This window comes from Chiloscyllium punctatum, chromosome 45 (assembly GCF_047496795.1).
Source record: "Chiloscyllium punctatum isolate Juve2018m chromosome 45, sChiPun1.3, whole genome shotgun sequence".
NCBI lineage: Eukaryota > Metazoa > Chordata > Chondrichthyes > Orectolobiformes > Hemiscylliidae > Chiloscyllium > Chiloscyllium punctatum.
The window spans coordinates 12,158,593-12,185,039 of NC_092783.1; the positions used below are offsets into that span (position 1 = coordinate 12,158,593).

Consider the following 26,447-nt stretch of genomic DNA (forward strand, 5'->3'; position numbering starts at 1 on the left):
ATTAAATTAGTGCCTAACCCCTGAACATAGAATACAGACATACCTTGCAACTGATATTGTCACAGTAACTACGTAAACGAAGGAAGCCTTGCCTGCATAACAAAATAACCAAATGAAATTATAGTATTGAAATAATTCCATATAATGGCACAGTGCTTTAAAGCCCTGAGTAGACACTCGTGTCTGTTTCCTGTAGGTACTATATTGAAGTTATAACCCATTTATTCACATGTCCATGTAGATTTAAAACCAGGGAAAAGTGCAAATGTACAATTACCTGTCCATAAGACAAGAAGAATGTGTCACAGTGAGTACTCCAATTAAAATAAAACCATAAAAGAAGTGATTACAAAGCGTTGTCTTCCACTGAGAGATGAAAATCCAATTGTTTAAATTGTGCAACTGTCACATGTACACCTGCATCTGACACTCCACAGTTGATATGGAAAAGCTAAATTATATGTCGATCACAAGTGATGCACTTTCAACACCACAGCTAAAATATATATTCCTGTTTTCTAGTGTTTCATAACAGACATAGCCAGCAAATAGTGTACAGTGACTACACCAGAAAACCCCTGATGCAAAAAAAATGGTTGAAAGAGGCGACACTTGTTCAGGCTTATTTCTATTTTGAATGGAAATGGCTTGGTCCCCTCATCTCTGAAAATGTTCTTCTATGAGTAAGATGGAACAGTTGTAGACAATATCTGTGTAAACTGTAAATGTGATTCTAGCTCAGCTTCCATCGTTCACTAGGAAAGAGCTATGTTGATAATTAACAGTTTTTTAAACATTTTGGATTCCAATATAAAACACATCTTACACCAGAGTTTTTAAGAAGCTCTTTTAGTACAAAAATACTATCAGTGTAAACAGCACAATGTTAGAACCACAATGACCATGTAGTGCATAGCCTATAGTACAAAAGTAAAGGAAGTAAATAATCTTATTAACAAAACAACATTAACCAAACAGAGGCACTCTATTTAGATGACAAAAAGACAATATTTAACTAAATGCAGAGTCTAAAAAAATGCATTAGTTTAGCAAAACATACATGATAAAGCTTATTTATTGCATCTTCCACAGACAGAATATTTAATAATACCAAATAAACTGATTTAAAAAAGGTTATAACTGTATAATTCAAAAACTAATATGACTGATACTTATTTAAATTAGTATTAGAGTCTATTAGACTAAAAATGTAAATCCTTTTCCCAGATGCCTTTTGCAATCATTGCATTGGCTCAATACACATGTGAAAAAAAGATAGTTGGTGGAAGATCTCTTTCAGTTTGAGAATGTAACAGACAAGTCAAAGACAAATATAGTTGGTAATGCACCCAGAGGGCACTTATGCACAAACAAAATTATTAGAGTCTGAAGCAGAGTTAAAAAGTGCATAAATCAGTTTCAGACTTTGTTTTCTTTTATATTCCTCATTTTTCTACCTTGCTATCAATTATTTATTGCCAACAAGTGATTTTCAGCAAATATGCTTGATTCCTTAACAAGACGTCACACAGTGCAAAAATGGAGTGTAAAATAAGAATAAAATGAATAATTCACTCTGGTTTCTTTCAGAACTTTATGTTTGGAATGGATCATTGGAAATTAAACATTTCAATTTTTAAAAGATACGTAGGTATATCACAAGAAAACCACAAATGTTATTTTCTTGTGCATTTAATTGCGTGTAATTCTCGTCAGAGAAATTGCATGTGAAGATTTGAGAAAACAGTCATAGTTTATTCAACATTTAGCTTTCTTTACTTCTACACACCACCAATCCTTACATTATTCTTCAGCTCATGAATAGGCAAGCAACTCTTCCTTGCTTAAGTGCTTGTATTAGTCAATAATAAATCACAAAGTTAATTAATTAATTTGAGACTTTACAAAATTGAATGTCACTTAAGCTAAAGATTTTTTTAAAAACATGTCAGCTTTGATTACAGTAATTATTTTAAAGGTGAGAATCTCCATTCAGATTTTCCAGAAATCCTCCTGCAGAATTGGTTAGTGTGGAATATGAATTATGTGGTAAAACCCTCAATAATTTACTGTGAACAATATATTGGTATCAATTGTGTAAAGTAAGCAGTTATATAATGCTGGAGATCACAGCAGGTCAGGCAGCATCCATGGAGAGAAAGCAAGCTAACATTTCAAGTCCAGATGATTTCATCCATGCTCTCTCTCCATGGATGCTGCCTGACCCACTGTGATCTCCAGCTTTTGTTTTCAGTTCAGATTCTAGCAACTGCACTAATTTGCTCCTACCTAGTTATATAATATCTGGCCAGTGTCTAATGGAAAATAGCATTTGGCAGTAAAATCCTGTCTTGATCAAAGAAATCCATTACTGCACACTACATATGTAGGTCCCCTGCAAATGTCATGGTCAGTGGTTTAAGAATATACTGTTATTAGTTGCTTGTCCCTTCCTCCTACCTATTTTACTCCTCATTGACATTGATCCCATACAACAGAAATCATTATAAGGACACTTTTACATTTCTGTACTTTACATGGTGATTAGCCTTGTAGACACTACGTTCAATCTTCAAATGGTCAAATTTGGATCCTGAAAAGAACCGCAGTACACTTTGTCGACTTAATTATTTTTATGTATAGGCAAGCTGTTGTCCTGAAAGGAAGAGCATGGCAATCTCTAGTGAAGTGGAGTGGATTGGAAATTGACCTCAACATCATCGGGATTTGGAGGGATGAAGTAAGGTACTTCTCACTTATGATATCCATCTAGTACTGTTGGAGGGTAACATGAACATTTACTTAGCAGAACAGTGGCATCAACTTTGATGTATCCTCTGGTCAAACCTCCGCAGTCAACGCTTGCATGAAATAAAAATAGTGGGCTGATTGCACAAAGTAGTGGACAGCACCTAAAACACTTGGAAATATATCCACAGAAGAGAGGGAATATATTAGAGAAAAGATCAGAAGGGACCATTTGCAAAAGGAATAGAACATTTAAAACAATCAAACAGTATCAATAGGAAAATAGATAAAACTTAACAAAAAAATAAACAAAATTCATATCTATTTGAAACAAACAGCAGCAAAACTCATTTCTGGATTTAGGTTCCATGATTTAATCACATCTCAATATTACAAAGTGCCCTGCAAATGTCTTTCCCAGTTTTAAGATCCAGAACCGTGTCAGTCTTCATTATGTCCTGCAACACAGCTCACTGGTCAAATCAATCAGCTCCTGTTCAGTCTGTGCTGCATAACTGAACTGACAGCCAATTCCAGAAAGCATCCCCAACTCAGCACCAGCCGGACACACCAGAAACCTTTCCATGTTCCCTTCAAGAGAACCAGCAATAATTCTAAAGTTGTAACCATTAAATCAAATTAACAAATGAGTGTAAAACATAATTGTAAAATAATATCATAAAAATGTAATACTGCACATTGTGTGAACGTAAGGAAGAATTTCCACTTATGGCTTTACCTGCATTACTTTATGTCTGATGCATAGACTATTCAGTACTTGGCATCAAATTTGCACTGAATTAAATTTACTATGAACTATAATTTGGACATGGTTGGCTGTGTGAACATTTCTGGTATTATGCAGTTAGTAACAAAATGGCAAATACCAGAAATATTAAAACAAAACCAAAAATGCAAAGCAAGCATGCTTGGATCTGAAAAGTAGATAACATTTCAAAGGACCCATAACTGGAATTTATTTCAATTTTTTTCTCTTCAAATGCTGATGGGCTGCTATGTATTTCCAATATGATCCTTTTATATAAATATAATAATTTTGTAGCAGTGCAGTAGCTGAGGATGGGGTCTGGCAGGTAATCAGAAACCTATTGCTCTATCATTCTTGTTCCACTTGTACTACCAAATTATTGGAACAACCCTTTTTAAAATGGCTTATGGAGAATAAAATTCTAAAATTTCCTTGCCTTTAGCAAGTCAGGACTGATCAGGCAAAATTGTTAATACAGATATGCAAAACATTTTTAAAAAGCTTAAGAACAACAACATAGAAATGAGAGGAGAGAATAAATATTATTTGCATCCTGTGTACCGTTCAGAGACAGCACACAAAGTACAACTGACAAGGCATATGAATGCCCCATGAATGCGTAAAATATTTTTAGCAATCTATTTGAAGAGGTTACAACACACCTCCTGTGGAGGCTGGGCTTGAACCCAGATCTTCTGACCCAGAGGTGGGGACACTACCACTGTGCCACAAGACCCTAAAAACCAAGTTATACCAAATTGACAATGAAAAGATTAAAAAAAAAGATTTGGCAATTAAGGTACATCTGCTCAACCCGAGACTTCAATACTAATTAGAGAAACATTAAAATAGTTTAATGGCTTCTATTTATGGTAATATTTTACTCGCTTTTATAATGCTGTTGTTTCACCCAGAAGTCTTCAATGAATTAGATAGAAAGCTTCATTAAAGGTCCTTCATTCATCCCAGTAAACCTACTAGTGTGCATTTTACCACAGCAAGGAAGGAATGCTTCTACAAAACAGTCCAAGACACCAAGCCTACTACAGATAGCATTAGGATTCAGATTCCCCCAAATCTGACATTTTAATCCTCAACAGGGAACTTATGAATGCATCTTCCAAAGAATTTGATAAGCAGTGTGAAAGAAGTGACTTGAAAAAATTCAATTAAATTCTCCAATGAAGAAAGAATTGCATTTATCTAAAGACTTCTTACTTTTGGGGAAAATCTCAGTGTTTCTCACACACTCTTTGAAAGGTGGTAAACTTCCAACTCCAAAAGTGCCACATCAAAAAGAGTTAATGGCTAGCCCTGTAAATTTATGCATGTTCTTAATTAAATACTTTTTTGGAATATGATCCTTTCTACTACATATTGTTATGTAGTATAAGCCACATTCATTGCAGCAGTTTATAAAATTTCCATACCCTTTAATTATATCAGAAATTAAGACCAGCAAAGGAGACTATACTTTAGGTATAGTGTACTATAGGGCTCAGCATGCTTAGTACCATGATAATTAAGCAAAATTTTCTTTATGATCAAGGTTGCATTTACTAATTGAAGATTTTAGTACTGTAAGATTGCAAATTATAAAATTATTTATTGCAGTAAGTCAGTAGTGTTGCAAATGTATCTGCATTCCTACAATTTTCAGGTTTATTCATTATAGTTCTGCTGACTTCAAACTGACACAGCTGCAACCAGCCAACTCAAGGACAGAAGATTAAAAGGAGTGTATAGTTACAGATATTTTATGTACTGTTGCACAGACTTATTTTGGTGAGAATTCAATGTAGCCATGTTACGTTTTGGTTCTTGGGGGAGGGGGGTGGTGATAGGGAGGTTTGCAAAATTAAGCTGTATACTGAATGTGTATTGTTTGTCAATACATGTCTTTGTAGATCTCCTGTAGCAATGGATGCAATGAAGTGTCTGCTTCAGTTTTCTTAATCTTCTGGACAAGTTGCGCATTCTCAGTTACTAGCTGCCGTAAGTCAGCCATTTTCTGGAGGAGCTTTGGGAAAAGGTATTGAGAGTCTGGATGGTTGGTTTGCAAATGTAGGCTCAAAGCTTGAAGAATACTATCTTGCATCTCTTCAATCTGTTTTACACTCATTAGCCCAGGACGATCTATATTAAAAGAAGGAAAAAAAACAATTTGTCAGCACTTTTTTGGATCGGGACTGATTGCTCTGTCATGCTCAAGAATAGAGTATTTTGCACCTTATTCCTTTATGCTCTTCACTAGCTTATCACTTTCCTTCCCCTCCCACATCTGGAAAACAAGATAGAACCAAAAAAGACTGAGCTTGAATTTTAGGACAACTTTCTGAAACTTGAAGTTAAAACATACAGGCTAGAAATCAAAAGTGCAGAAGGCACATGCTGACTGTATTTTACACATAATTGATTGCCATTGATGGCAGCATACAATTTAAATAGGGTGGTGCATAGGTAATGTTTAAATGATGTTGAGTGGTGGTTTGCTGCGACAGCTTTTGAAGCAACAAGTTCACTAAATGTGAACATAAACCTCAGCCAATGGTGTCACTGAGGGATGAATGGCTGACTCTTGGTCTTCTCATGTGGACTGAAATTCACCTTGGATTTTTTGTTGCCCTATCTGAAGGGTGTCTAGAAAAATCAAACACAGAATAGCATTGGAATTAAGAGTTAAAATTTAAAAAATGGTAGCCAGGAGTCAGGTGATGGTAGTTTTCCCTATCGGACTCATACGCTTTAATCATTGATCACATAAACACCAAGATGCCCAAATTGAAACAATACAAACTTCACTTAAAGTTCTACAAACCTAGTCAGACATCTGGTATTAGACACAAGCATGCATTTTCACACAACAGTGACTTTTCCAGGCTATCAAATTGTAGGGAACTAACCGACAAGGCATGGACAGTTGGACCCGAAAGTCTGTTTCTGTGCAGTATGACTTCATTTACACTCACAAAATGTTTAATAAGGGTTTGGGAATAGTGAGCAGAAGAAAGAATCTTTTTGATTGTCTCCCCCACCAACTCTGCTAGTTCAGAGGCTCCAGTGAGATGGGGAAAGGGGAAAGAAAATGCATTTCTACAAATAGAAAAGTACTGTGCAAAATTTCTCATTAAGAGGAAACGGTTATAACATTTCAATGTTCTGTTTGCAGACCATTGCTGGGGGGTGGGTTAGTACTAGTATGAAACATAATTGGGAAAATCGCTCTTTAACTGTATAGGCAGGTAAACCTGACCCAGTTACGAAAGCTATTTATTGTTAGTAGCACCGCACCAGTGTGAAAACAAAGTTATATTATTCTCTGTGGTAATGGATATCACCACATATACTACAACCAGAACCAAGGATGCCTCCAACAGGTTGGCTATTCCAGATTCAACATTATATTGTTCCAAAAGTTAACATCTAACATCAGTACTCAAAACCTAATGCACTGTTTGCCCCCGGGATATATACAACTCTCAGCTTTATTATGCTGCCCTCACACTAAATTTCAGTGCAGTTATATTGCTTGAGGCCTGTGTTATCAACTATTTTGCATATAACCTTTCTTGGAAAACCTTTACATTAAAATACACTTGTCTCTTTCACAGATTAACATCAGAATATTAACTCAAGTTCATCTACAAAGTCAGTGAAAAATAATATTTATAAGAAAACAAGATTGCATTTTTTAAACAAACATTGAACAAGTAGTTTGTGACTAATATACAGCGCAACAATTAAATAACTTTTAAGGTTTATCAGGAAAGGCTTGGACTTTCTTCACTGGAACGTAACAGGTTGAGAGGTGACCTTATAAAAGTTTATAAAATAATAAGGGGTACAGATAGAATTAATGGTAGTTGTCTTTTCCATAGGATGGGCGACTTGAAGACTAGGGGCACATTTTTAAGGTGAAAGGAGAGTGATATAAAAAAAGGCATGGTAGCAAATCCTTTTGAAACAGAGGGTGCGTCAGGTGTGGAATGAACTCCCTGTGGAAGTGGTGGATGTGGGTACAATTGCAACATTCAAGAGATGTTTGGATAAATATATGAGTAGGACGGATATGGGCCAAGAGCACTCAGGTGGCACTAGTTTAGTTTGGGATTATGTTGGGCATGGATGGTTGCTTTTCAGACTACTAGCCTGTGACCAGTTGCGTACCATAAGGAATGGTGCTGGGTCCACTACTTTTCACCATTTATATAAATGATTTGGATGTAAACATAGGAGGTATAGTTAATAAGCTTGCAGATGATACCAAAATCGGATGTGCAGTGGACAGCGAAGAAGGTTTTCTCAGAGGAAGTACAATGGAATATTGATCAGATAGCCAATGAGCTGAAAGAGTGGCATATGGAGTTTAATTTATATAAATGCAAGATGCTGCATTTTGGAAAGGCAAATCAGAGCAGGACTTATACATTTAATGGTAAGGACCTGGGAAGTGTTGCTGAACAAACAGACCTTGGAGTGCAGGTTCATAGTTCCTTGAAAGTACAGCTGCAAGCAGATAGGATAGCGAAGGCAGCATTTGGTATGCTTTCCTTTATTGGTCGGAGCATTGGGTATAGGAATTAGGAGGTCATGTGCAACTGTACAGGACATGGGTTAGGCCACTTTTGGAATATTGCATGCAATTCTGCTCTCCTCCCTATTGGAAAGATGTTGTGATATTTGAAAGGGTTTCGAAAAGATTTTCAATGATGTTGCCAGGGTTGGAGGATTTGAGCTATAGGGAGAGGCTGAATAGACTGGGGCTGTTTTCCCTGGAGCATTGAAGGCTGAGGGTGACCTTATAGAGGCTTATAAAATAATGAGGGGCATGGATAGGATAAATAGACAGGCTTTTTTCCCTGGGGTGCAGGGAGTCCAGAACTATAGGGCACAGGTTTAGAGTGAGAGGGGAAAGATATAAAAGGGACTTAAGGGGCAACTATTCACATAGAAGGTAGTCAGTGTATGGAATGAGCTGCCAGAGGAAATGGAGGAGGAAATGGTAGTGCATTTAAAAGGCATTTGGATGGGTATATGAATAAGAAGGGTTTAGAGGGATATGGGCTAAGTGCTGGCAAATGGGACTAGATTAGGTTAGAATACCTGGTCGGCAAGGATGTGTTGGAGCGAAGGGTCTGTTTCCGTGCTGTACACCTCTATGACTGGTTGGACTGAAGGGTTTGTTTCTGTGCTGTATAACTCAAAGTCAAAGCTTTGAAATCAACTCGTGGCTCAAGCAGTAAATAAATCACATATTGCAGTTCAACTCTAAACTTTTATGGAGACCACCTATGCAGTGAAAGATTCACGTTTATGTTCTGGTCAGTTAAGTTATTTGATCACATGCTGTCAGTGTTAAAACTACAAATTCTTTAAGAGTCTAACAGAACAACTCCAGACTCAACTGACAGGAGTTGATGACCATTAAACTTTTTATCTGAGAACGGGGTTCACACAACTCTTACAATACAGTGGTAGAGTCCCTACCTCTGGACCAGAAGGCCTAATTCAACTCCTATCTGATCCAGACAAGTGTTGTAACACAGTGCTTACTTATGGCAGGAGTTAGAAAAGCATATAGGTTAATCAAGTTAGAAGGGGTAGCTACAATCAACAAGTGCAGAGGGACAGTTTCCACAGCAGTGTGTCATCGAGCCAACCAAGGAACAGTCTATCTGGTAATGGGTAATGAGACGGGTATAAAAAAAATGACCTAAGGATAGGAAGTAGTGATCATAACCTGAAGAAGTTAATATTCAGTTTCAGTTGAGAAACATGATCAGAAACGACTGTCTTAAATAAAGGGAATTACAATGAAATGAGAATAGCATTAACTAAAGTGGACCGGGTAGATGGATTAAAGAAAAGACACTTTAAGGAGATAAGTCATGATTCTGAGCAAAAATATATGCCAGGAAAGGGGAAAGATTCTAAAACCAGGATAAACCAGCTTAACAAGGAAGTTAAGGAGAGTTTTAAGTTGAAAGACAAAACAAAAGGAAGCAAAAGACAGACCCAAACACTGGGATAAATTCAGAATCCAAAGGAGAACTAAAACGATAATAAAAAGAGAGAGAAAATAAACTAAGAGGGCAAGTTAGCAAAGAATAAAAAAAAACTGACAGTAAGAGCTTCTTTAAATATATACGAGAACAGAGAGGTCAAAGTAAACACAGGCCCCTTCAAAACTGAATGTGGGAGGAAGTTATGGGGAACAAGGATATGGCAGCAAGTTTGAACATCAGCGCTTTATGGTAAAAGGCACTTTGAACATCACATTATTACTAAAGAATACAAAGGAGGAATTAAGTACCACCACCACCACTACAAGTAGTATTAGACAAAATTAATGGGACTAAAAGCAGATTAGTCCCCTGTTCATGCTGCCTTGCATCCTTAAAAAAAAAGTAGCTACAGAGATATTGGATGCATTGATTGTAATTTTCCAAAACTCCTTGGGTTCTGGAAAAGTACTGGGAGGATTTGAAAACTACTAATCTCACACCTTTATATAAAAAGAGAGAGGGAGACAAGATGTTTTTAACTGTGGGACAATTAACCTAACATTTTTTATTGGAAAAATGTTGGAATCAATTAAGGAAGTAATTGCAGCACATTCAGAAAATTGAAATCTATTCAAGCAAAGTCACCATTTAATGAAAAGGGAAATCTTGTCTAATTTGTTAGAGTTTTTTGAGGAAGTCTCAATAAGCATGGAGAGGGGGGATCCAGCAGACATGTCATATATAGACTTCCAAAACATGGTTGACAAGATACTTCACAAAAAAGTTAAGTCACAAGAGACAAGCACACCCATGGTTTTGGACATTGTATATTGACATAAATAGAGAATTGGTTAATGGGCAGGAAACAGGTTGGTAACCTTAAGCCAGTGGAGTTCCCAAAGGATCAATGCTGGGATCGCAATGGTTTACAATATATGTTAATGACTTAGAAGAAGGAAATGAATGTACTGTAGCCAATTTTGCAGATAACAAAAAAACACGTGGAAAGGCAAGTTGTGAGAGGGATACAAAAAGTTTAGAAATATTGATAGGGCAAGTAAGTGGACAAAACGTTCACAAATAAAGTGGGAAAATGTCAAATTGTCTATTTTGGAAGGGAAAACAGAAGAATATTATACAGGCACTTTCAAAAATTGATTGTTCACAGGTAAAGGGATAACTGACAAATGGGAGGCTTTCAACAGTAACGTAACAAGAGTTCAAAGACAGTATAAGTATGAAGGGCAAGGATATCGGAGGTAGGGAACACTTGGCAACTAGAGCTGTTGGGGGTCCGGTCAAGAAGAGGATGGAGACATGTCATGTACAGACAGCTGGGATCGAGTGAATTCTTTCAGGAGTATAGAGGGAGTGGGAGTACACAGAGGGACAGCAAAAAGGGAACATGGATAGCTTTGCCAGATAAAGGTTAAGAAGAATCCAAACAGATTCTACAAATACATTAGGAGCAAGGGAGTAACTAGGGAGAGAATAGGGCACCTTAAAGATCAAAGAGGCTATCCATGTGTGGAATGACAGGAGATGGAGGAGATACTAAAAGAATACTTTGCATCAGTATTTACTGTGTGAAAAGATATAAAAGCTAGTGAACTTGGAGAAATAAACGTGAAGTCTTGAAAAGAGTCCACATTACCGAAGAGGTGATGCTGGACATCTTAAAACACAAAAATAGATAAATCCCCAGGGCCTGAGCAGGTGTATCCAAGGACATTAAGGGAAGCAACAGCAGAGATATTTATATCATCAATAGCCACAGGTGAGGTGCTGGAAGACTTTAAGAAAGGCTGCAAGGAAAAACCAGGGAACTGTAGACTGGTGAGCCTGGCATCAGTGGTGGGTAAACAGAGAGAGAGAGAGAGAGAGAGAGAGAGAGAGAGAGAGAGAGAGAGAGAGAGAGAGAGAGAGAGAGAGAGGGGGGGGGGGGAAAGAGAGAGAGAGACAGACAGACAGATAGACAGGATTTACATGCATTTGGAAAGGCAAGGACTGATTAGGGATAGTCAACATGGCTTTGTGCATGGGAATATGTGTCTCATTATTTTGATTGAGCTTTTCTTAAAAAAAGGTGACCAAGATGATAAATGAAGGAAGAACGGTAAATGTTGTTTATATGGAATTTAGCAAGGCCTTTGACAAGGTTCTGCAGAGTAGACTTGTTAGATCACATGGAATCCAGGGAGAGCTAGCCAACTGGATACAAAATTGGCTTGACAGTAAAAGGACAAGGTGGTGATAGAGGGGTGTTGTTTGGACTAGAGGCCTGTGACTGGCAGTGTGCTGCAAGGATCGGTGCTGGGTCTACGTATTTGTCATTTATAGAAACAATTTGTATGAGAATTTAAGAGGCACGGTTAGTAAGTTTGTGGATGACACCAAAATTGATGGTATACTGAACAGTGAAAAAGGTTATCCAAGAGAACAAGATCTTGATCAGCTTGCCATTAGGCCAAGGAGTGGCAGGTGGAGTTTAATTTAGATAAATATGAAGTGTTGCATTTTGATAAGACAAACCAGAACAGGATCTACATGTCAAATACAGAAACCTAGGGGCACAGGTACATAGTTTATTGAAAGTGACGTCACATTTAGACAGGGTGATGAAGGCGGCATTCAGCACGCTTGCTATCATTGGTCAAAGCATTGAGTAGGAGTTAGGACGTTATGTTGTGGCTGTACAAGACATCGGTGAGGCCACTGTAGAGTAATCGTATGCAATTTTGGTTGTCCTGTTATTGGATGGATGTTATTAAACTAAAAAGGGTGTACAGAAGATTGACATGAATGTTATCCATACTGGAGGGTTTGAGTTATGGGAAGAGACTGGATAGAGTCAGATGCACAACATGGAAACAGACCCTTTGGTCCCACATGTCCATGCTTACCAGATATCCTAAAAAAATCTAGTCCCATTTGCCGGCATTTAGACAACATTTTCCTAAACCTTTGCTATTCATATACCCATCCTTTTTAAATGTAATTGTACTAGTCTCCACCACTTCCTCTGGCAGCTTATCCCATACCTGCACCACCTTCTGCATGAATAAGTTGCCCCTTAGGTCCCTTTTAAATCTTTTCCCCACTCACCTTAAACCCATGCCCTCTAGTTTTGGACTCCTCTACCCTAGAAAAAAAAACTTGACTATTTGCTTTATCCATGCCCCTCATAAGTTTATAAACTTCTACATGGTTACCCCTCAGCCTCCAAAACACCAGGGAAAACAGCTCCAGCCTATTCAATCTCTCCCTGTAGCTCAAACATCTTTTACTGGAGTGCAGTAGGTCGAGGTTTATAAAATCACAAAGAGTATCGATAAGGTGAATGCCAGGTGTATTTTCCTATGATGGGGGCTTTCCAAGACTAGGGAGCATATTATTAAGGCGAGAGGAGAATTTTTGTTTTAAAACAGACAAAGGGCAATTTTTCTTATGAGGCACAGTGGTTAGTATGTGGAATGAAGTTCCAGAGCAACTGGTAGATGAGAGTACAGTTACAGCATTTGAAAGATATTTAGATAAGTATACAAAAAAGCTGTTTGGAGAGATATGGGCCAAGTGTAAGCAGGTGGGACTAGCTTAGGATTATGGTCAGTATTGACTGATTGGACCAAAGGGTCTGTTTCCATGCTCTATGACTCTGAGTTATAAGAAGAGGCTGCATAGACTGGGATGTTTTTCCACTAGGGTTAGGAGGCCGAGAGATGATTATAAAATCATGAGGCATAGATAAGACCTTTTCCCCAGGATAGGGGGCTCCAAAACTAGAGGGCATAGGTTCAAGGTGAGAGGGGGAAAGATTTAAAAGGCCTGAATGGCAACATTCTTACGCAGACAGAGGTGAATATAAGGAACGAGTCACAGAAAATGGTAGAGGCGAGTACAACTATAATTATTATATTAATAGGAAAGATTTAGAGACATATGGGCCAAACGTAGGCAAATGGGACTAGTTCAGAGTAGAAAACCTGGTCAGCATAAGTGAGTTGGACCAAAGGGTCTGTTCCAAAGATGCATGTCTCTATGACTCTAAGAAAAACTGCAGAACTGCAACACAAAGGGACTTGTGCATGGAACACAAGCTAACACACATTCAGCAGATAATCACAAAGACTAACAGAATGTTGGTCCTTATTTCAAGGCTTTAGATGACGAGAGTAGGGAATTCTTACTCCAGCTGTACAAGATGCTGAGGAGACCATATCTGGAGTACCAGCAGCAGTTTTGGTCCCATTATTTAAGGGAGGTATCATTTTAATTGGAGGCAGTTCAGAGGAGGTCAACTCAGATGATCTCTGTATGGAGGTATTGTTTTGTGAACCATGGTTAAACGGGTTTAGAAGAATAACAGGTGATCTATTGAAAAATATAGGACTTTAAAAAGGGGCCTGACAGGATAAATTCTGAAAGGATGTTTCCAGTCACAGGAGAGTCTAGGACAAGACAGTATAACCTCAGAATGGGGCACCAATTTAAGATCGAGATGATAGCAAATTTCTTCTGAGGGTCAAGTGTCTTTGAGCTGTGGGGAAAATTTCTTCTGGATATTTTCAGTGGAGATATACAGATTATCAGTAAGGGAGTTAAGGAATATAGGGAAATTCCTCACATCTACAGAAAAGTAGATGTGAGGAATGTTGTATCAGCCATGATCCTACTGAATAGTAGAGCAGACTCGAGAGGACAAGCAGCCTATTCCTGTTCCTGTTCCTATTTCTTATGGGTGCAGGACTTTGTAAACAAAGGCATAGAATACAAAAGTACATTATGCAAGATGCAAACTCATTCTTTCACAACTGAACTAGTGTCCAATTCTGAACATACCATTTAGGGTGGACCTGAAGGCTTTAGAAAGGGTACAGACAGAACAGAACAAATTTACTACACAATAGCTTTAGAAATGAGTGTTGAATTAAAGACATTAAAACTACTAAGCAGAGATATGGTAGAAGTATTTAAAACCATAAGGGCTTCAGATCAATTAAACAACCTCTCAAAAATATAATTCTTAAAAGATTTTACAGAATGGACTCAGACGCTGTTGCCATTGACTGGAGAGATTAGTGCTAGGGTCATTTTTCTCAGAATAAGGGGTCAGCTATACATCTAATTTTGGAGCGACGCAGGTCATCATTTGAACTGACTGTGCTATTCAGTAAGATCATGACAGATCTAACTGTGGCCTGTGACAATGCTGCCACTTTAACAAGCTTATTTTATTCCTCCTTTCTTTCAAGATGGGTTGTAAAGGCAAAGATGTCGATCTGTCTGGAAGTGACTACTTTAAACAATGGCAGGGTAGTGGTCAGTTCACCCAGATTAGATTTTTCTAGTTTGGTTTGTTTTAGCAGGCAATCAGAAACTGCTGGCAGCATAGAAGCTATTACTGTGAAAAAAGGTTCCACGCTTCAACAGATGTTTCTTACCTGACTCTTTTCTCTGAAATCTCTCCGGCCTGTAAGAACCTGAGGTGAATTTGCCTTTTGCCAAGAGGGGCGTTTATTGGATGTTACGGGAATTAAGTTGCTATTCTCAAGTCAGTTAGATTTTCAAATAATTAAGTTATTCTAAACTGTGTTTTCCTTTGATTGTATTTTAACCATGGTGTGTAAATAAATTCTGTTTTGCTTGAAGAGTAGTAGTTTGACCAGATGCTTCACTCCTGGAATACCCACTTAACATCTACCTTTAAAATAAGAAAATGTTAGTGTCTGGGCTACCTGCTTCAAATGTTTTGAGGAAGTGTGGCCTGGTCCATAACAGGCCTAAACTCTGCACTCCCACTTATCCAGATAAACTCAGGCACCATATTTAGTCACTAGGAGAAAAGAGGACTGCAGATGCTGGAGAGTCAGAGTAAAGAGTGGTGCTGGAAAAAGCACTGGCCAGGCAGCATCTGAGGAGCAGGAGAGTCAACATTTCAGGCATAAGCCATTCTTCAGAAATCCTGATGAAAGGCTTATGCCTGAAACGTCAACTCTCCTACTCCTCAGATGCTGCCTGACCTGTGTGTTTTCCAACATAACACCATATTTAGTCAATCATCCACTGACCACAATCTAACAAATATTCAATAGCTCTGCCTCCACAGTACCCTTGGAAAGAGTTCCAAAGAATCATGACCTGCACAACAATAAAACAGACATGAGTTTTTGCTTAAAACGTAATTTTTTTTTTAAAATAGTGTTCCCTAATTTTAATCCCTATGACAAAGGGGAAGCATTGTAAACAATTCCTCATAGATGGTAGTGACGTACATAAACATAAAGAAACAAGTGTCCAAAGAGGAGGGTACTAGATTTTAGATTAGATTCCCCACAGTGTGGAAATAGGCCCTTCAGCCCAATCAGTTCACACCGACCCTCCGAAGGGTAACTCACCCAGACCCATTCCCCTCTAACTAATGCACCTAATACTATGGGCAACTTTGCAGGGCCAATTCACCTGACCTGCACATCTTTGGACTGTGGGAGGAAACCGGAGCACCATCTGTACTGTGGAGTTCAACTGATCTTATTAATGGCATGACAAGTGTTTGCAATAATCAAAGTTTCAGTGATGTTTAATGCATAAGGTCTGGCTATCTTGACTCAAAGCCTATAATGTGGTGTAACTATGCTATTGTTAAATGAACTGAACATATAAAAATCTGCAAGATGGTGCTCAAGATCCGGTTGAACATTAAATTGATGTGGTCAAAGTTATTGCTAAATTTGTAACAAATAAGCCAAATGGGCTGGTTGCCTGGAGACTTGAAGTTGGCAGAGATGAAATTATTGTTTCGTTAATCATGTGAGGCTGTAAATCAGAAAACTAGCTTTGTAAGATGATCAAAATCTTGAAGTTGCCAAGACAATACTGACCAATGAGTAATGAGAAGGCAAGTTTCGCCTACTCGGAGCTTTTCCATGCAGCTAGCAAGCACTGAGCAAGGTATAAGGAACAGGGCTCCAGGAGGATATCTCGCTAAGTCAGATGAAATAGGCTGATAATTACCTGGAGACTGGAAGGAGAATATTAATTACTCCTTTTTTTCTCATTTACATACAAGCCCAGGGAACCTCAAACAAGTGGACTAGTAAGTAAGAGTCTTATTGAATGTAAGTTTCTTTTATGAATGTCAAATAAACATGTTTTGTGCAAAAAATGTTTTGGGAGTCTTAATTTGTTGGCTATGTATATTAAACATCCAAGCCAAAAAGGGGATTATTAACAAAATGCATTATTTTAGTAAGCAACCAAATTGGTATCGTCATATAGAAGATACAACTGCACGCAACAGGGTTAACGTAGGGAAAAAGGTGCTTTGTAAGAAGCAATGGAATTAAATTATCCTCTGAACTAAGGAGGCAGATGAGTTGACCCAAGATTTACTTAAAAGATAGTCAACCTGCTGTTGGGAGCAAAAGAAATAAAACCTAAATGTTACATATCAGTATCTGGTTAAGGAAAACCAGCTCAGTCAGAATCAAGAGAATGTGTATGGCCCTCGCCGGGATAAGATAAACAGACTAAGGGAAGCATTAAAGCAAATCGGATTGTATTATATGCAATAGGTGGTGTTTGAGAACAACTGTGATAACATCCTGGAGCAGGGGGAGGGCAGCCAAGATACCAGACAGCAGAGTTGACAGCCTGTTTATGGTGCTGATGCACCAAGAATGACACCTTTCCAGTAATCCTAATGAGGTACCAAATATGGAGGAGTATTTGGCATATTAGACAATCTTAACTAACTGTGGACTGAGAAGTTCCTAAGCTGGTGATTGAGAACTGCAGTGCACTATAAATGTACTTTGAGGTCAAGCAACTAGCCACTTTGGATAAACCAAATGGGGAACTAAACAATGGTACTCCAATTCACCTGGGAAGTATCTTGATCACCTCTCAGCAGCGGGTGAACCTTTCAGTCAAACTAAGATACTGTCTTGCAGAAATACAACTGGACTCTTGGATAAGGATTAGCTGGGATCCAATAAGTCTCTCTATACGTATGTGGATTGATTGTGGTCAGTATGCAAGATGTGCTGAAGAAGATGACCCTATTCCTCCACCTATAGGAGAGTCCATGAGGTAAAGACCACTGGTCCAAAATCCTAAAAACAGGAGAGAGGAAAAAAAAAAGAATAGCTAGATATATCGATAACACAGGGAAGTTGTGACAAGATGGAATACTAAGAGGCATCTCATAACCCAAGGAAAACACTGGGAATAAAGCTGGAGTTGGGGTAGGATGAGAATACCTTCCAATTGGACTGAATGGAAAACAAAAGACCCCAAAGTCCATGGAAATAAATACTAAGTAGTGGGAAATAAAAACCAATCCTCAGCATAAACACACAGAGGCAGGCTATACAATAAGGGGTTAAATTACGACATTAAGAAAAAAAAAGTTCAGCAAAAGGAAAGTAGTCAGATGACATTGATATGATGGGACAATGGTACAGGGAAATGCCATTGCGTGTCATCGTTACAATAAAGTCAAGATAATGATCACCTAATACAATAATTCTGAAGGGTCACTGGACTCAACATGTTAACTCTGCTTTCTCTGCACAGTTGCTGCCTGACCTGGTGAGTTTTTCCAACAATTTGTTCTTTTTCCTCTCAGAGAATCTGCCTGTTCTACTTAAAAGGCTTATTCTTCTCTGATTGGGCATCTTCATGATCAAAATTTCCTAGGTGTTTTAGAGGGTTTTAGTGGTAAATTTGATTGCCACTACTATGTACATTTGAGAAGTAGTTGATGGACACATTCATAGCTGACAGCGTCATAGAGATATACAGCATGAAAACGGACCCTTCAGTCCAACTCATCCATGCCGACCAGATATCCCAATCTGACCCAGTCCTATTTGCCAGCATTCGGCCCATAACGCTCTAAATCCTTCCTATTCACATACCAATCCAGATGCCTTCTATATGTTGTTATTGTATTCGCCACTATCAATTCCTCTGGCAGCTCATTCCCTCAAATGAAAAGTTACCTCTCAGGTCCTTTTTAAATCTTTCCCTCTCACCTTAAACCTATGCCCTCTAGTTTTGGACTCTCCCAACCTCAGAAAAAGAGACCTTGGCTATTCATCATGTAGGATATAAATTTTTAAGCACCAAGGGAAACGAGGGCTGCAAGATATGGTAGGAACATGGGGCTTATGTAGAAATCCAGCCACAATTTTAGTGGATGGTGGAGCAGTTTGAGGGACCTTATTGCCCGCTATTATTGTTCATATTTAAAGAGAAACCTTTTCTAATAGCTAATATGCCAACAACCAAAAATCAAAGAATGGAGGGTGATTAGCAAAACAACCAGAGCCAACATTAGGAATACTTTCCCTGATTGTGCAATGAATGATTAGAATTTGGAATGCACTGCCTAATAATCTGCATTGACTACCAGTCTGAATAGCAATTTTGAAATGGAATTAAAGTGTTATTTGAAGGACAAATAATTGCAGGAATGAAAAGGTGAAAGTGCGGGGTTGTGGCAATATCTGTATTGCTCTTTCTGCACCATACTATCCCATGATTTTCTGTAGTAAAAAGAGTTAGTGTTTCCATTGATAAAAGTTTAGTTCCTTACCTCCACATAAAATAATGGCAGCCACAAAAAGAGCCAAATCACTATCATCCAGTTCCAAAGCATTGAATTTCACTGCAAACTCAAATTTGGGTTCCATAATTTCACTAAACGGTTTGCGTAGACTCCTCAGGAATTCACGAGTTACAAATCCATTTCCATTAGCCACAAGAAGACCATCCTTATTCATTATTGATGCCAACATGGCAAAAATGGCTTCATGTACACCATATTTTAATAATGTCACCTGGTCATTCAGGTATAGCTTTAAGAATTCAGGGATGCACTTGGCAAACTCAGTGAGCTCTCGCACTGTTTCAACAGTTGTGCACTGGCAACGATGGAAGACATGAACTGCAATCTCTTTGTTTGGAATTCCATTTACTGATTGTTTCCAAACTAGGTTTTTCTCAGCCTGCCAAAGAGTTTCCATGTCATGAATCACAAAAGGCTGCAATCAGGAAAGAAAATTACAAATTAGAATTTATTTGGAGAACCAGATTTATTTGACATTTACTTTACTCACTGACAATTATAATGTCAATTCACATAGCACCTGTTCCACCACAATGTCAAGAGGTCAATTGAAAACACAAACGTGACAATTTTCTACAATTCTAATCCTATACATAATTAATTGAAAATACAAAACTATTTCCACAACTTAAATGGCAATTTACCATTTTATTCAGCTAGCCAGAAGTGAGTATAGAAATTATCTACTGACTTTAATTCACTACTATCATTTTTGTTTCCCTCATATGGGAAATACCACATTCGTAGCGCACAAGGTTGGAGTTACACAGCACTGATGCAAGCTGAAATGGATGGGAGAAATGTCTCCTCCATTTCAACCCTCCACATATCACAAGCCCTCTATACAACACTGCTTTCTCTCCAACATGTGCTCAGTCGTATATAACCCATGACTCTTAACTGTCCACATGCTCTCAGATTCACACGCCTGAGTCACCCGTCTCCCTTTTTGACTTTCACTCACTGAAAACTGTTTCAATTCACATAACAGCTTTTTCTCAACAGTGAAAGGCTGCTTCTGGAAATGAAGGTAAGATGACCAACATTAAGTCAAAGTATTAACTGTTAATATGAAAGACAGAAGTAGAAGGTGCCACAACATCTACAGCAAACTAGGCTTGTGTCAGTTTCTGCAATCAGTCATGATTCTGGGTAATCCAAGTTGGAGGAGGGGAAAAATTTCTGGCTATAACAGGCTGCTCCTTTTTTGAGGTATTTCAGGTGTTAGAGGCGATTTCCTCAAATTCCAGGAGCAGCCAATTACTGTTTTATATGCTGTTGCATTGTTTGGAACCTTGGAGGAAAAAAAAGAAGTCAAAATAACAGCACTTTTTAAAAGGGAGAGGAACAGACAAAGACAGCACATGATGAGGTCAGTGCAGGAGAGAGAAAGACACCCACACTGCTAACTAACACAGCAGTGAACCTGCACAGTTACTGCCTTTGCTGTTTGAATTCATGTATCGCTGGACACCAGAGTGCACCTTGGAAAATTAACAGTGAAATTCACAAGTGATCTTGGAGAAACCTGTGTGCAAGAGGTCACAGCACAGAAAGAGATATGTGAATATTTTTAAGTGTGTGGCCTACAGAAAGTCTGCAATAGGTGAGTTGAGTTGGTTCTTTCTTGATTATATGTTTTACTGAGATGTGTCTCTTGATTCAATTTAAAAATATATGCCATAAATATTAAGCTAGCATGGAGCAGCGTTTTGTAGAGGAATAAGACAGTGCTATTTTCTGGGTCTATTGATTGGAATGGGCAAAAATGGCCTTTAGCAGACTGATAATATGCTCTTCTTGTCAGATGTTGGAGTTTAGGAAGCATTTGCATGTTACTGAGGATTCTGTCTGCAATTAATGCCATTATTGCGAATCCTATAAGATCAAATTGATCGGTTGGAGAGACAGTTAGAAGCAATGAGGAATTTACAAGAGTAAGGAGATGTGATGGATGGCAATTACAGGAAGGGGAAAATGTTGTAGATACAGTCACATACATGGGTTAACTCCAGGAAAGGTAGGAGAGGTAGGCAGGAGTCTTCTGTGGCTATCCCCATTTCAAACGAGTATGCTGTTTTGGAAAATGTAGGGGGTGATGGATTCTCAGGGGAAGGCAGCACAAACAGCTAAGGTTTCTGGTATCGAGACTGGCTCTAATGCAATGAGGGATACGTCGGGTTCCAATAGATCAATTGTGTTGGGGGACTCTCTAGTCCAAGGCACAGACAGACATTGCTGTAGCCAGCAGTGAAAAATCAGAATGGTGTGTTACCTCCCTGGTGCCAGGATCAAGGATATCTCACAGAGGGTGCAGAATGTTCTCAAGGGGGAGAGGAACCAGCAGGAGGTAATTGTACACATTGGAACCAATGACATAGGAAGGCAAAAGATTGTGATTCTGAAGGGAGAATATAGAGTTAGGCAGGAATTTAAAAAAAGAGATCCTCGAGAGTAGTACTATCTGGATTACTTCTGATGCAGAAGCTACTGAGGGTAGGAATAGGAGGATAGAGGAAATGAATGCATGGCTGAGGAGCTGGTATATGGGAGAAGGATTCACATTTTTGGATCATTGGATCTCTTTTGGGGTAGAAGTAATCTGTCCAAGAAGGACGGATTACACCTGAATTGGAAGGGGACTAATATACTGGCAGGGAGACTTGCTAGAGCTGCTCAGGAGGATTTAAACTATTAAGGGGAGGGAAGGGGGGAGGGGAGGGAAGGGGGGAGGGAAGGGGTGGGACCCAGGGGAATAGTGAGGAAAGAGATCAATCTGAGATCGGTACAGTTGAGAAAAGAAGCAAGTCAAACAGTCAGGGCAGGCAGTAACAAAGCAGAGATCAAGGTAAGACTGATAAATTAATCTGCATTTATTTCAATCCAAGAGGCCTAACAGGGAAGGCAGATGAACTCAGAACATGGTTAGGAACATGGGACTGGGATATAATAGCAATTACTGAAACATGGCTCAGGGATGGGCAGGACTGGCAGCTTAATGTTCCAGTATACAAATGCTACAAGGACAGAAAGGAGGGGAGTGGCATTCTTGATAAGGGAGACCATTACAGCTGCACTGAGGGAGGATATTCCCAGAAATACATCCAGAGAAGTTATTTGGGTGAAACTGAGAAATAAGAAAGGGATGATCACCTTATTGGGATTGTATTATAGATCCCCTAATAGTCGGAGGGGAAATTGAGAAACAAATTTGTAAGGAGATCTCCGTTATCTGTAAAAATCATAGGGTGGTTATGGTAGGGGATTTTAACTTTCCAAATATAGACTGGGACTGCCACAGTGATAAGGGTTTAGATGGAGAAGAATTTGTTAAGCATGTTTAAGAAAATTTTCAGATTCAATATGTGGATGTACCTACTAGAGAAGGTGTAAAACTTGACTTACTCTTGGGAAATAAGGCAGGGCAGGTAACGGAGGTGTCAGTGAGGGAGCACTTTAGGGCCAGCAATCATAATTCTATTAGTTTTAAAATAGTGATGGGAAAGGATAGACCGATCTAAAAGTTGGAGGAAAGCTAATTTTGATGGTATTAGGCAAGAACTTTCAAAAGCTGATTGGGGGGCAGATGTTCGCAGATAAAGGGACGGCTGGAAAATGGGAAGCCTTCAGAAATGAGATAACGTGAGTCTAGAGACAGTATATCCCTGTTAGGGTGAAAGGAAAGGCTGGTAGGTACAAGGAATGCTGGATAACCGAAGAAATTGACGGTTTGGTTAAGAAAAAGAAGGAAGCATACGTCAGGTATAGACAAGATGGATCAATTGAATCCTTAAAAGAGTATAAAGGCAGTAGAAGTATACTTAAGAGGGTAATCGGGAGGGCAAAAAGGGGATATGAGATAGCTTTGGCAAATAGAGTTAAAGAGAATCCAAAGGGTTTTTACAAATACATTAAGGACAAAAGGGTAACTAGGGAAAGAATAGGCCCCTCAAAGATCAGCAAGGCGGCCTTTGTATGGAACCGCAGGAGATGGGGGGGAAGATACTAAACGAATATTTTGCATCAGTGTTTACTGTGGAAAAGGACATGGAAGGTACAGAATGCAGGAAAATATATGGTGACATCTTGAAAAATGTCCGTATTACAGAGGAGGAAGTGCTGGATGTCTGGAAACACAAAGGTAGATAAATCCCCGGGACCTAATCAGGTGTACCCTACAACTCTGTGGGAAGCAAAGGAACTGATTGCTGGGCCCCTTGCTGAAATATTTATATCATCAATAGTCACAGGTGAGGTGCCAGAAGACTGGAGGTTGGCTAACGTGGTGCCACTGTTTAAGAAGGAAGGGTGGTAAGGACAAGCCAGGGAACTCTAGACCAGTGAGGCTGACATTGGTGGTGGGCAAGTTGTTGGAGGGAATCCTGAGGGACAGGTTGTACATGTATTTGAAAAGGCAAAGACTGATTAGTGATAGTCAACATGGCTTTGTGTGTGGGAAATCATGTCTCACAAACTTGATTGAGTTTTTTTGAAGAAGTAACAAATAGGATTGATGAGGGCAGAGCAATGGATGTGATCTATATGGACTTCCCCATGGGAGACTGGTGAGCAAGGTTAGATCTCATGGAATAAGAGAACTAGCCATTCAGATGCAGAACTGGCTCAAAGGTAGAAGACAGAGGGTGGTGGTGAAGGGTTGTTTTTCAGACTGGAGACCTGTGACCAGTGGAGTGCCACAAGGATCAGTGCTGGGTCCAGTACTTTTTGTCATTTATATAAATGATTGAATGTGAGCATAAAGGTACAGTTAGTAATTTTGCAGATGACACCAAAATTGGAGGTGTACTGGATAGCGAAGGTGGTTACCTTAGATTACAACAGGATCTTGATCAGATGGGCAAATAGACTGAAAAGTGGCAGATGGAGTTTAAATGTGTGGTACTGCATTTTGGGAAAGCAAATCTTTGCAGAATTTATACACTTAATGGTAAGGTCCTACCCAGGGAGTGTTGCTGAACAAAGACACCTTGGAGTGCAGGTTCATATCTCCTTGAAAGTGGAGTTGCAGGTAGATAGGATAGTGAAGAAGGTGTTTGGTATGCTTTTCTTTATTGGTCACAGCATTGAGTACAGGAGTTGGGAGGTCATGTTGCAGCTGTACAGGACATTGGTTAGGTCACTGTTGGAATATTGCATGCAATTCTGGTGTCCTTCCTATCAGAAAGATGTTGTGAAGCTTGAAAGGGTTCAGAAAAGATTTACAAGTATGTTGCCAGGGTTGGAGGATTTGAGCTATAAAGAGAGGTTGAATAGGCTGGTGCTGTTTTCCCTGGAGCGTTGAAGGCTAAGCAGTGACCTTACACGAGGGGCATGGATAGGATAAATAGACAAAGTCTTTTCCCCGGGTTGGCGGAGTCCAGAACTAGAGGGCATAGGTTTACTGTGAGAGAGAAATGATATAAAAGAGACCTGAGGGGCAATTTTTTCACGCAAAGAGTGGTACATGATTGGAATGAGCTGCCATAAGAAGTGGTGGAGGCTAGTATAATTGCAACATTTAAAAGGCATCTGGATGGGTATATGGATAGGAAGAGTTTAGAAGGATATGGGCCAGATGCTGGCAGGTGTGAATAGATTGGTTAGGGATATCTGTGGGCATGGACGAGTTGGACCGAAGGATCTATTTCCATGCTGCACATCTCTATGACTATGTGATATAGGGCTGAGTATTGAAGATGGAATCTAGAATGGAGAGTTCAAAGGAAATAGTAGCTTGAGGAAATTGCAGAGTGTAGTCTGAAGAGATGCAATAAAGGAATGTTAGTACAAGGGCATCATTTTAATTTTCAAGAACAGTACTTCAGAGTCTCAAGTCCACTGAACTAAAACTCCCTATTCACAAATATGATATACTTCCCTGAGAGTTAAAAGATGCACACATTACTATTTATAGCCAACAGATGTCTCTGCTGTACATCAATTGTAAATATTCAAAAATATATCCCAACATTTTAGCTACCTAATTTTGAATGGTAGAGTATTTAAATTAAATTAAAATAGCTTAGCAAATAAATCAGTATTGGAAGCTAAATACAAATTGGAAAAAAAAAGTTGATAATTTTAAATTATATTCAGCTTTGGACTAATCTTTAAGTGAAATTTAAAACTGTTAAGCAGAATAGATCCAATTAAATATCATGTGTCATAGAAATAGAGAATGATTACAGCACAGATGGAAGCCATTCAACCCATGTGTCTGTACTGGCCTTCTGTAAGAACAATTCACCTGGCACCTCTCTCCTGCCTTCTCTCACATTTTTTAAATAAAAAAACTCTGTTCCAACTATTACCTCTCTTGCAAGATTGAAACAGGCTATTGCCAAGACATTGAGCTGTACAGTATGGAGACAGACCTTTCAGTCCGACTCGTCTATGCTGACTGGATATCCTAAATTAATTTAGACTCATTTGCCAGATTTTGGCCCCTTCCTATTCATATACTCAGCCAGATGCCCTTTAAAATGTTGTAATTGTACCAGCCTTCAACACTTCTTCCAGCAGCTCATTTCAAGCATGCAACACCCTTTGCATGAACACATCACCCCTCAGGTCCCTTTTAAATCTTTCCCCTCTCACCTTAAACTTATGCCCTCTAGCTCTGGCTCCAATATCCTCGGGAAAAGACCTCGGCTACTCAGCCTATCTATGCCCCTCGGTTGTTTTATAAACTTTTATAAGTTTAAAAGTTTCCCAATGTTCCAGGGAAAACAGTCCCAGCCTATTCAGCCTCTCCTTATAGATCAACCCTGGCAACATCCTTGTAAATCTTTTCTGAATCCTTTCAAGTTTCACAACATCCTTCCTATAGCAGGGAGACCAAAATTGCATGCAGTATTGCAAAAGAGGCCTAACCAAATGTCGTGTACAGCCACAACGTGACCACCCAACTCCTCTACTCAAAGCTCTGGACAGTAAAGGCAAGCATACCAAAAGCCTTCCTCACTATCCTGTCGACCTGCAACTCCACTGTCAAGGAACTATGAACACTCACTCCAAGGTCTCTACATTCAGCAACACTTCCCAGGGGCTTACCATTAAGTGTATAAGTCCTGCTCTGATTTGCCTTTCCAAAATGCAGAACCTCACATTGATTGAAATTAAACAACATGTCATTCCTCAGCCCATCTGATCAAGGTCCCATTAGATTCTGAAGTAATCTTCTTCACTGTCCACTGTACCTCCAATTTTGGTGTCATGTGCAAACTTACTAACTATACTCCTGTGTTCACATCAAAATCATTTATACAAATGACAAAAAGCAGTGGACCTAACA

General features: G+C 39.0%; 1 protein-coding gene across 2 annotated transcripts in view; it reads right to left on the bottom strand.

Moving 5' to 3' along the window:
- Nucleotides 1-3,098: 3,098 nt before the first annotated feature.
- The window catches only part of ppardb (peroxisome proliferator-activated receptor delta b), an 80,606-nt gene continuing 57,257 nt past the window's right edge, over nt 3,099-26,447 (bottom strand). For both annotated transcript variants that reach the window (XM_072563287.1, XM_072563286.1), the window contains 2 exons: nt 19,121-19,568; nt 3,099-5,653 (listed from right to left, as the gene is read on the bottom strand). In XM_072563287.1, the coding sequence (XP_072419388.1) occupies nt 5,406-5,653; nt 19,121-19,568 (696 nt within the window). In that variant the 3' untranslated portion in view covers nt 3,099-5,405. The remainder of the gene's footprint in view (nt 5,654-19,120; nt 19,569-26,447) is intronic.